Raw genomic sequence first — 12,851 nt, forward strand, 5'->3', positions numbered from 1 at the left:
CCGTAACATACTTGTTTTATGAGAAAGGGTCGTTAGCCCTATGCTCAACCCCTAGGACCAGAGATCACTCTTTGATTTCTATTTATCGACCTTTCTGGCAAGGGTGACCCTGCCAGGAGCTTTCGTTCCTGCCAGCATAGCTCTAGGGATCATTGAAATGCTCTAGCTCCTTCACCAAAAAAAGGTGGTAATCCAAGAAGGAGATGACCGGACATAAGTCTTAAGTAATTCTTTGTATTGCCTGCACTGAGGATTGAACCTTCAACCTCCAAACATTTACCCTATCCTTCTGTATCATCTTTCAATACTTCTTGGATATGCTACTTTAGGTGCAGCAGGTTCTTTTCAAATTCTTGTGGCTTAGTAAAGTCCCTAAGGTTTGTCATTAGATCTGTGAGGATTCATTAACTCCCAACCGGATGTTTACCCATCAGCTGTCACAGACAAAGTGTGTAAACGCATCACTACGCATAGGCTCGACGCACCCATCTGGTCAAAAAGAGAAAAATAATAAAATTTAATTAGCCAATGAGAGTGGGGCCTGATTAAAATAAATTTAACAACCAATGTGTCTGTGGGAGCTGCCTAAAAAGAGATAAAAACCCAGGATTTTTGTAAACGAGAGAGAAGGGAACCAGACAGCCAAAGCATATGTTGATGAATCTGGCTTGGCATGCCAGACCGCCTTCAGAAAGAACTATAGCTTTGTTTGTGTGTATCACAACACAAGAAAAGCATCACTGTTAAGCCAGCAAACACTCCTCTTTATGACCGCTACTCAACCAACAAAAAGAAACAAGGAATAAGTACTCTTTATGAACATTCTCTTTCTTTTTCTCTGTTTATTCTAATGACTAACTTTGTACTATTTTAAAAGTAAAGTCCCTAAGGTTTGTCATGAGATCTGTGAGGATTCATTCTTTCTTAGAACTGCACGCCAATGGAACTCCCTACCGCTTGCTTGTTTCCCACCTGACTACAACTTGGACGTCTTCAAGTCCAACATAAACAAACTCCTGACAAACCGCCCCCTTAAGTAAGACACTCTATCAAAACCCCCAATACTAATGATTACTACAATACTATCTCATTGATTACTGTACACGCAATAACCCTTATCCCTGAGTGGCCTTCAGGTCTTGACAAGTGGTGACCCCCATGTAAAAAAAAAAAAAGAACCTGATGCACATAAAAATGAACCTTTTTAAACATGAACATTCAATCTAGTTTTTTGTTGATGATAAAAAGTTATTGAAACCTTAAATTTTATAGTTTGTTTTGTGTTAAATGGGGTTTCTATTTGATCTTTTTTCTTATGTTGCAAGTGTCGACGGGCTTAGGAGTTCTTATGGATGAAAGAAAGTCTCTCTGACACTCTGCTATTGTTCCAAAGGGTATTAAATCGGGTTATGGTGAAGGGATCTGTTCAAGATGATAGGATTGAGAGACTTGCTTTGTAAAGGAAGGATCTATGTTCAATCTTTGTGAATTCACCTATTTGTGAACGATGTGATGCTGAGAATGAGACTTTAAAGATATTCTGATGAAATCGATTTTTTTTTTTGCATTCATTTAAAAATGCTTCATCACAAAAAACAGTTTGGATGCTTATTTAGAACTGGCCTGGGTGCCCGGCATTGCCCAGGTGTTTGGAAGTGTGTGTTAAGCAAAAAAAAGTGTAGTGGGCAGGCAGGCAGGTAGGCAGGCAGGCTCGAACCCGTACCACGAAGGAGGAAAAGAATGCGAGAAAAAAAAAAAAACCCTGACGTCTTTGCTGTTGCATCCATTGTTAAAGCGGAAGTGGCAAAGGTTTAAATTAAGGCTAGTCAATCGAAAAGAGGGGATGACCTTTGAAAATATTGGCGAAAAAGCGGCCCTCCTTGTAGAAAAATGCCCAGTTGAGGATGAAGGATTTAAAGTTTTTAGTCAAGTCTTCGATATTTGTCGTCCGAAGGGTCGAGCTTCCAAATGATACCAATCTCGTGAAAATCCGTTGCCTCTTTCGAAAGTTATAGGCAGACATACAAACATACATTTAAACAGGCAGGTGAGATTTATATTATAGACAAGCTTTGGCAACCTATCAAAAACTGAGTAGCAAGTGAGTAGTGACAGGCCATTTCCTTTTTGTTTTTTTGGCCTTGTTTTGCATTTTAAAAATTATTTTACGTTTTTTTTTGTTTTTTTTAACACAGGAGTCACCATATATCAAGGCCAGGAGGCCACTCGAGGATAAGGGTTAATGAGTGTACAGTAATCAATGGGATAATATCATAGTAATCGTTTGTAGTGGAAATTTGCGAAATTGGATTACGTAAGGGTTCATCAAGAAATTTGCGAAATTGGATTACTTAATTGTTCATCAAGAATTTGTTTACGTTGAACTTGAAGAGGACCAAATTGTAGTCAGCTGGAAAGCAGGTAAACAGAAGAGAGTTTCCCAGTTCTAAAAAAGAAGCTTTTTTCATAGAATCTACATTTAGGCTTATTGATAGTGTTTTCAGCTAGACGAGTGTTTTTCTGTAAAATTTGTTGGATGCTTATTTGTTGTTAGAGCAAAATTCAAAATATTGAAACCAATCATATCTACACAATCGTATTAATGAACATATCCAAAAATTATGAAAAACGATATTATTAATGAAAATAGTTTTTGGAAAATTTTTTCCTGAAAACTGCAAATCTTAAGCCAATTTAGAAAAACTCTGTTATTGGTAATTGTCTTCAAAAACTGTTTTCATTAATAATCAATTTTCTACGTTAGCGCTTTTTGTAATTTTTGGATATGTTCATTACTGCGACGTGACAATTTTTTGAAAATAAATATTGAATAAAGTTGATGCGACTAGTTGGAAGTACATTGAATGTTCAGAAAAAAAAAACAAACAAACAAAAAAAAACAAAAAAAAACAAAAAACTAGAAAATATTAAGTTGACGTCATTTGTGTCATTTTATCAAGTTTTTTGGGAAAATTATTAATTACAATTCAAGGAGAGTTGGACTTTTAAGAGTTGAGATCGTTGTGTTTTGTAGAATTATTAATACAACTTGAAAGCCAGGCTTTTGATTTTTTTTTTTTTTTGTGCGTTTCAACTGTCACTACTGCAATGTGACTAATTCAATTACGGATTATTAGAACATTTAAGGCAGGACATTCTTCTCACCATAACTCAATCTCAGAGATGAAGTACATTTCAACACATATTTTATTAAGGATATTCAAATTGTTGTGTAAAATCACCAACATTTTATGCACTATCACCGATGTCATCATTTTGTGTCTCTCTTATAATTGGGCATACTTTTTACGGATGCCGCTGGTCGTTTTAATTGAATCAGGGAAGCAACGTTTTTTTTCCTTTTCTTTTTTTTTTTTTTTACAAGGTAGTCACCACTTATCAAGGCCTGGAAGCCACTGTTCAAACATGTTTTCCCTTACATATACACACCCACACGTACGCACACACACACACACACACGCATATACACAGCCTCATACACACACTCACATTCATGCGCATACACACACCCGAGCTGTGACGTCACTTCCTTTAAAGTGAAAGCCAGACATGTGCAGTCAGAACACTGACCCCAGTATAAAAGTCAACAGAACCTGTCAACTTCCCTTTTTTCGTCCAGACCAGCATTCGATCTGCTTAGTCGACGAACCGACCGCATGCTCTAACGTCACTCTCTCTCCTCTTTGCCTTTGGCCCATCAAAACAGACATGTGCACGACGCTCTACTGAGCTTAACCCACTCTTTCTACAGGCCAGCTTGCCACTCCGCGTTTCTCTATTGCATTCCCCCTTTCCTTCCACGCGCGTAGTCGTCAACGGCTGAATGAACACGTGTACACCGAAGACTTTCATTTCTCAACAGAAAATAAACGACATGTTTATTTTATTCCAGCATTTGAGTTCTTTGTTTCCTTCATTCAATTCGTTTCATTATTTTTTCTTGTAGCGAGTTAGGGTATTTTATATCCTGGTCTGCAACACCACTCATGGATAAAGGTTATTGCGTGTACAGTAATCAATGGGATAGTATCGTAGTAGTAGTTGTTAGTATTGGAGATTTGATAAAGTGTCTTACTTAAGGGGGTGGTTCATCAGGAATTTGTTTATGTTGGACTTGAAGACATCCAGGTTGTAGTTTTTATGTTAATTTTTATTAATTAGAGATCTCCATAGAGTTTTCTGAAAATAGGCGCTAAAATCAAGTTGACAAAGAAATAAAAATCTTTTAGTAATTATATACTTTCAAGTTGTAGTTAAATTTGCTATTTTATAATTGCCAATAGTCATTTTTTATAAATTATGAAAATAGTTTTCCAAAAATTAGAAAACTTTACTCAAAAAAACATGTTTAAAACTTCATATCGCCGAATATTGGAATTTTATTCTATTTAAATCTTTTAAAAATTAATTATTTTTTAGAATTCTGTTTTTTGTTGCAATTTTACTAATCATACTATATATTATTGATAAAAAACTTTGATTTTTTTTTCAAACATAATGATATTGATTTTATGTCAATTTTAAACTCAGAACACCTAAAAAATATTTCCCCTCACATATTTAACGAAAACTGCGTTTAAAATATAAGTTAATTTAAAATTGAATATGCATAAAAAATTTCACCAAAATCTGACCATTAATTGATTTTTTACAAGATTTTTAAAACACGCCTATATTTACGCCTTCAAAATGATGTCTAGGAACGTTGTTTTAAAGCGTCGATAATGTAAACACGATTTGGGTCTCACATTTTCATTACTTTAGTACGCTGCAAAACATTTTAAAGAAATATTGCTAGTTTATTTGAAGCTTCTTCTTTTAAATGGTACAAAAGTTATGATGATAAATTAAATTAAAGTTAGATCGTATTATATATGGGTATTGGGTGGGTTTAAATCTGTGTCTCGCGTTGGAGGTACCTAATGTTTTTATATGATTAATGTATATGGAAAAATAGACGTTGTATTTAGGGATTTATTAGCAGAGACAACAAACCAAAAAAATGCTCAAGAATCAAATGTATAACAAATAAATGTTACTAAGAGAAGGGTAAGTTAATCTTCTTACCTACCTAGATAAGATTTTGGTGTTTTAACTCATTCTAAAGCTTTATTGGCTTGAAACACAAGTAGTGCTGAGTGCTTAAGATAAAACGACGAAAACATAGCGGACACAAGGCTGTCACTTTTTTTAGTCTCAATAATCACTCAAAAATAGAAAATAAACAAAAGACAGAGAAAATCACCCAATAAACGTATTACTTTTAGTAGGAAGATCATGTATGAGGAACAATTTTCATGTCGCACCGGCGGAAGTTAATCTTTAGTGAAAAAAGGGAAGAAAACAAATGAGCGGCTTTTTTCCTCCCATAATACATTGCGCGTCACCGTTTTTCAATGTCGCATACTTTATATATTTTCAAGATGAAAAAAAGGAAAACTCATGATTTAAGTTGCATTCATTTTCAACTCTGAAATATCGGAGATAACTGACAACGTTAAATAGATATATTTAATCGTCGGATTTACATTTGCGATTCCAGAAAAAAACATGGAGTTTCAAAATTGTCGGAGTTTTTCGATCCTTTTTTTATTACTATAAAATGGGATCGAGTTGAATATATTTCTTCCCCTTTTTTCTTTTGTTTCTGAATTAATTATTAGTCAGAGTTGTTTATATTATTATTAAAAGAAGAAGAATATTTTTAAATGCTTAGAAGGACCTGTACCATCTTCGAAAGAAGGGAATTTTAAATATAATCGTTTCCTCCTTGGAGAATTGGACATATCTATAAGGAAGCATGGATCCTACGGCACATTTCACATATTCCACGGGGTTGACCCCACAACCACAAGTAAGCAATTCTTCTCAAATTTTTACGGTTATAAATAAAGAATTCAATATATATATATATATTGAAATTTAAAAAAATCTTTATTTACACAACAATGATAATATAAAAAACACACACACATACGAACCCATGTCAAAAACATATTTTTTCCCCCCAAACATGGAAACATTTTTTTCACTCGCATGCCTACGGCTACGTCGTAAAAACCCTGTAACGGCGGACCTGAGCGAGAATACCCCCCCCTTATAATTTTAACCGGTATTCTGCAGTTGGTATTTTTTTTTTTTTTTTTTTTTACGACCTAACCCAGCTTAGTATAACCCCCCCCCCCCAATCTCCCATGTTAAGAATGGCTTTCGGACTAGACACGCCAACCTCAAACTATACTACTATAAAAATTGGGGGGGGGGGTATTCTCGGGTATTTATTTACGACCTGCCCCAACGTAGTATAAACATCCCAACCTCCCTACATGCGGTATTTTTTGGTATTTCTTTTTAGATTATCTCCACCTCCACAATTTTCTTTTAAATTACGACTTACACAGGTTTTCGACTATGCTGAATACGAAAATCGCATAGAAATTTTGCAGAAATAAGTAATTTTCACCATATAAAAAGCTGTATTATGCATTGTATTCTTTGGCGGCCATCTTTTTTACGCGCGCGCGCCATGAACAAATCTACTTATCTACAACCGACAGTGCCACCTAGCGGAAACAAAATGCACTTTTCTGAGAGTGCCCTCTCCTTTTCACCTAGCGGAAAAATCCACTTTTCTGAAACTGTCCCCCCCCCCAATTTCAATGCGATTTTCGTATTCAGCATAATCGAAAACCTTTAAAAGTCATAATTTTAAAGAAAATTGTGGAGGTGGACCTAATGTAAAAATTTACCAGAACGGCTTTCAGAATAGACACCCCCAAGCTTTCGAAAGTGGGGGTGTCTATTCCGAAAGCCGTTCTTAACATGGGGAAGTTGGGGGTGTTTATACCACGTTGGAGCAGGTAAAAAAAATATTCTCGTTCAGGTCCGCTCCCTGTAATCATTTATAACGTTAGAAAGGCGACGAAACAAAATGAAATCTTTGGGTGCCCCCCTCCTCTAAATCGGTACCCCATTTTTTTTAATCACGGAAACACGTGGGAAAATCAAAAGAAATTAAGAAAGAAAATAAAAATGAACGGGTTTGTATCATTGTACACAAAGATTCGAAAAAGTTGTCAAAAAACAAATATATAACAAATAAATGTTATCAAAGGCAAGATAAGTTACTTTTCTACCTAATTGGGTATTTTTTAGTGTTTTTGTTTAATGTAACATGTTTATTCAGCTCGAAAAACATGTTTACCGATGTATTGGAAAATTTAAAATGGCGACAGACACTCTCTTTGACACGGTAAGTTTGGGAAAAGGAGTTAAAAATTAAAAAACTAGACAAAATACTGTTAGAAACTCGCTCAATATATGTTACCGTGACACAGCCAGCCTGACATATATTCAGTGAATTTTTAACTTATTTTCCCAAACTTACCGTGTCAAAGAGTGTTGACTGTTGGTCACCATTTTTAACTTTCCAATACATCGGTAAACACTGTATGTTTTTCGAGCTGAATAAACATGTTCCCTTGAATAAAAATACTAAAAAATATCCAATTAGGTAAAAAATTAACTTATATTGCCTGTGATAACATTTATTTGTTATATATTTATATTTTGACAACTTCAAATCTGTGTAGTGTACAGTAATACAAACCCGAGGGTGGGGTGGGGGGTTAACTGATTTTGTTTTTTGGATGAAAAGTGAATTTTTTAATGAAAAGTGAATTGGCTTTGTGTTACTATACACAGATTCGAAAAAGTGGGCAAAAATCAAATATATAACAAGTAAATCGGTTGAACTGCACGTGCACGAGTAAGGCGTCAGGCGAGGCCCCTTTAGTGAAATACGCATCGGCTCGGTTCCCATTCATTTGAGAGAGAGCGTTATTTCGAAAAGGAAAGAAGTTTGGCGTGTGTAGCCTGTTTTTTTTTTTTTTTTTTTTTTTTTTCCGAATTATTAAAAACAAATTTGGTGCTAATGCAGAGTGATCCGCCGCGTTATTTTTTAAATCGTATTTCCAAGTCTAATTAAAGTTTTTTTTTTTTTTTTTTTAATTCAATTGTAAGTTTAAAGTACAGAATAGATACAAAACACTCGTTAAGAATGGCTTTTTAAATAATAACGTTATTATTTCAGCACGGAGGATCACTCTCTGCATGAGTACCAAAATTTTTTTTTTTTTTTGGATGGATATTTTTTGTTTGGCCGTGTTTTTGTGGGGATGATGGATATTTTTTTGGCAAGAGATTATAGCTATAGGTTGTAAGAAATTTCTTTCCCACACGCCCAATTTCCTCCCCACACGCCCAATTTCCTCCCTGCAGATAGCAAATAAAATTCCACAAACAAAGCCATACCTTTAAAACTCAAATTTTATTCATAATGTATCAGAAATGAAAGATCTTTGGTCCTTTGCAAAAACAGTGGCTGAATTTGCTATCCATACGCATGGAGCCTTTAGTTATGATTCCTCTGTGGGAATGTTAGTTCAGGTTTCCTTTTAGAAGGATCCATGTTGTACATGGTGAACACGGCGTGAATGTTGTCGCCCAATACAGCATATTTTGGGACCTCGTGGTCTCTGGAAGAAATAGGAATAAATTCCTATAATCAAATATATCATGCCGAACACAGTAGAATAAGTTCAGCAATTATGTTGTTTCTGTATTTAGAGAAATGTCCTTCATTCACTCACTGTTTGGTGTCCAAGAAGGTAAAATCCTGGCACTCTAGACAAAGTGCCGCTGTTGTGAGTCTGCTTGTTCCCGTGTTCATTCTCAGACTGAAAAAATAATACCTGAATACAAATTGGCGCAAGACAAGGTTTGGCACATTCAAATCAAACCAATGACAGACCGGCTTACAAAGCATGTAGGCGGCCAAAAACAATATGGCGGTTGTACGTGGAAAATTTCTCACAAGGGAAAATTAACAGGGAAATTGGTGCAAGTCTAGATTTGCACTTGTCGCGATAAACAACCTTTATGAGTACCTTTTATTTTCTTGAATAATAGGCACTGCCAAAATTCACCACAGAATTACCCCCGCCCCTATATTTAAAACGATGTAACTTTATTATAAGTTGATATTATCAATGTAACTTTTGTACCAGTTAAAAGAAGGGCAAAATAAACTAGTAATAGTTAAAAAAAAAAATTTTTTTCATCGTACGAAAATAATGAAATTGCGAAGGTAGGTAAACTTTGTCAACCGCATTGAGTCTTTGTCCCCCGATTGAAATGTTGGGTTTTGCACATGGTTTTTCCAGAGCAGGCTGATGCATCACCATAGTCTTTTTGGTATTGATTGTGAGACCAAAAGTTTCATAAGCCTCTGAGAATATGTTTGCACTGTGTTGCATGCCTGCCTCGGAGGTAGCGTTAAGGGCACAACCATCAGCAAACAGAAGATCATTTACAGTGTCCGATGCAACCCTAGATTTAGCTTGTAGCCTCCTGAGGTTGAAGATTGATCCGTCATATTCCAATGATTCCAATGTCTACATCAGCGTCTCTGAAGACATCCGTCAGCATGGCAGAGAACATGAGGCTGAACAGGGTGGGAGCCAAAACACCCGTTTCACTCCATTTGTGACTTCAAAAGGGTCAAAGGTCTCTCCACAATCTTGCACTCTGGCCATCATTCCATCATGAAACTAACGTATGATGATAATGAATTTTCTAGGACACCCATACTTTGCCATTATTCTCTAGAGACCTTCTCTGCTTACATTGTCAAAGGCTTTGGTCAGATCAACATAGGTGGAGTAAAGGTCTACATTTTGTTCTTGGTACTTTTCTTAGAGCTGCTTGGCGGCAAACACCATATCAGTAGTATCACGATCCTTACAGAATCCACATTGGCTCTCCGGCAAGAGGTCTTTTTTTCAGATGAACTATGAGTCTGTTCAGCATTACTCTGGCCAGTACCTTGCCTGCAATGCATAGCAGGGATAGTCCCTAGTGGTTGTCGCAGGCCTGGTGGTTACCTTTATGCTTGTATAGATGTATAATGGAGGTGTCTTTAAAGTCTTGGGAAAGTACCTCCTCCTGCCAGATGATGTAGTTAAGCTGATGCAGTTTTTCAGTCAGGATCTTGCCACCCTCTTTATATATCTCAGTTGGGATAGAATCTGAGCCAGGCATTTTCCCAGGGGATTTCCAGGCGGATTACTTTCTCAGTCTCTTCGAGGGTTGGAAGTTCATCCAATTCCTAGCTTACAGTAATTTGGGGGAGGTGGTCAATAACCTCATCACTGATGGTAGAGGGACGGTTTAGTACACTTTTAAAATGATACACCTATTTTCTCGGGGTCATGTCTTTGTCAGTGAGGATAGTGAATCCGTCTGCACTGAGGAGAGGTGATGATTTGGATGGAATTGGACCATAAATTTCCTTGAAACCATCATAGAAATTCTTCATATCGTTCCTATCAGCATATATTTGAATTTCGTCTGCTTTCTTGCTTAGCCAAGAATCGTGCATCTGTCTGAGCTTCAACTGAATTTTGCTATGCAAACTCTTCCATATGTCCTTTAGTTTTGAAGGATGGATCTTCAATATGTGTTTTGTATGCAGTATGCTTCTCCTCTAGCATCTGGGTAATCCCCAGGCAGTTCTCATGAAACCAGTCCTTGTGTTTCCTGGAGACTTACCCTTAACACTCCATGTCTGTGTTATACACTGCCTTGCGGATTGCCTTCCAAGCTGTTTCCACATCTCGGTTGCCTATTCTAACAGGTTCAAGGCGCTTTGACAGTTTCAGAGAAAAATTTCTGGATAGTTTTTATTTTCAGCTTGTTGATATTAAATCGTTTTGGAGCTCTCTTTCCTTGAGGTCTTCTCTTTGGTTGGATATACAGATTAAGCTTAGCCACTATGAGACGGTGGTCTGCCCAGCACTCGGCTCCACACATGGCCCTAATGATACGTATATCCCGCCTGTCCCATTTCCTTATGATATATAATCAATTAGATGCCAGTGCTTTGAGCGAGGGTGCATCCATGATGTCCTTTTGCAAATAAAGAGGTGAAACACAGTGTTTGTTATCAGCAAGTCATGCTCAGAGCAGGTTTGAAGGAAAGGAAGACCATTGCTATTACATTTTCCAATACCATGTTTTCCTATAACACCTTCCTAGGCAGCACTGTCACAGCCTACTCTTGCATTAAAATCACCAAGTATGATGATTTTTTTCTGGATTTGATGTTGCACCTATGATGTTATTCAGGTCTTCGTAGAACTTGTCTTTGATGTCATCAGGGTTTGTCATCGTAGGAGCGTATGCACTGACAAGAGTAGCAAACTTCTTTCTATTTGAGAGAGGGAGTCTCGGTGTCATTAAACGGTCATTCACTGCTTTTGGAGGTTCAGCTAGTTTACACACAAGCGCATTTTTCACTGCAAAGCCAACTCCTGCCACACGCCTCTCCTCAAGTCCTCTGCCACTCCTAAAGAAGGTGTAGCTCTGAACTCTTTCATTAATTTCACCTTCAAGTCTTGCTTCACTTAGAGCAGCAATGTCAATATTGTACCTGGCGAGTTCGCCTGCAATGAGTGCAGTGCATCTTTGTGGTTTGTCTGGGTTATTTTTATCCAAGAGTGTATAAACATTCCATGTCGCAATCTTGATAGGTATTTTTTTCTTTATTTCGACTGCATTATTAGGGTTCCCACTGACCACGGTAAGCCATCCAGGATATAGTAGAGTGGGCAATGTTTGGGGTACCTTTTCTAGCCCGTTCCCCATGCCACGGGGGCGAGCAGTGCTTTCCTAAGGAGGGCTGCTGCTCAGACAGACAGCTGCTAAATTCCATTTCCACTCCCGTTAGTGGAGAGCAACCCTATGGCCTGAGCCACCTGTGTTCCGGTTTGTGTCTACGACTTTCAGTGTGCCCACACCTATCACTTTGTCGCTCGCCAAAAGCCACAGGACTCGAAGGAAGTGATAATGGATGACATGCGCTGGGAGTTTGTTTTAAGTGAAGCTGATTTGCGCAGAACCAGCCTCACTCTCTCGTCCCAAATCAGCCTGGTCCAGCGGCAAGACAGGGTCGAGACAGCTAGGGGCTAGGTAGAGATGCAGGAGCTGCTGGAAGGAGACGAGTATGCCAGCCAACTGCCTACGAGGCTCCACTCCATGGCCGAAGTCCTCCTTGATGGTTCGCCCTGGTTATGGATGCATGGAAGTTACTCTAAACAGAGTTCAGTCCTGCCCGTTAGTCCAGTCTGGTGAACTGTCTGCCCAATGGTGCTGCACCAGCACTGTCCCCTCACAAGTTTTGGCAAGCCTGCTGAGGCCAGTTCCCACGCTATACCTTTTGGAGCTCAGATGTGAGAGATTTAGGAGATACGTGAAGACCAGTGACCCCTATCTGCCTTGTTTGACGTAGCAACTAGGAATAGAAAGGTGCTACCTCCACCAGAGTTCCCTATACCCTAAATATGTTCCCATGCAGTAAGCATTCTGGATGTGAAAACATACCAGTGTTTAATAAATCTAGCAAAAATCAACCAATGGTCAGATTTTAATGAAATTTGCAATACTTATACATTTTAGAATGAAATTGCATATAAAATGCAGTTTCTGTACAATATATGAGGGGAAATATTTTTTTTACTGCATCCCCCCCCCTCTTTATTTTTTCGAAATTTGAACAAAATATATTTAAATCTATCAAAATTTCTATTTATGAAACATTAGAGTTCAAATAAGTAAAAAATATTTATTTTTAAAAGTTTAAATACACATATTGAACAAAAAATTACATTTTTTTTTTTTTTTTTTTTTTAAATGAAATGTTTGTTTATGCTGTGATGATGCAAAGAAATTACAAGATAATGAATTAACGTTTTTTATTATTAAAAATAACT

At 37.2% G+C, this 12,851-nt stretch overlaps 1 protein-coding gene across 1 annotated transcript in view; it reads left to right on the plus strand.

Annotated features, from left to right (window-relative positions):
* Positions 1-5,366: 5,366 nt before the first annotated feature.
* The window catches only part of LOC145242621 (uncharacterized), a 43,034-nt gene continuing 35,549 nt past the window's right edge, over positions 5,367-12,851 (plus strand). The window contains exon 1 of the mRNA XM_080105738.1: positions 5,367-5,875. Within this exon, the coding sequence (XP_079961864.1) occupies positions 5,822-5,875 (54 nt within the window). The 5' untranslated portion in view covers positions 5,367-5,821. The remainder of the gene's footprint in view (positions 5,876-12,851) is intronic.

This window comes from Euprymna scolopes, chromosome 21 (assembly GCF_053919585.1).
Source record: "Euprymna scolopes isolate OS-2025 chromosome 21, ASM5391958v1, whole genome shotgun sequence".
Lineage (NCBI taxonomy): Eukaryota > Metazoa > Mollusca > Cephalopoda > Sepiida > Sepiolidae > Euprymna > Euprymna scolopes.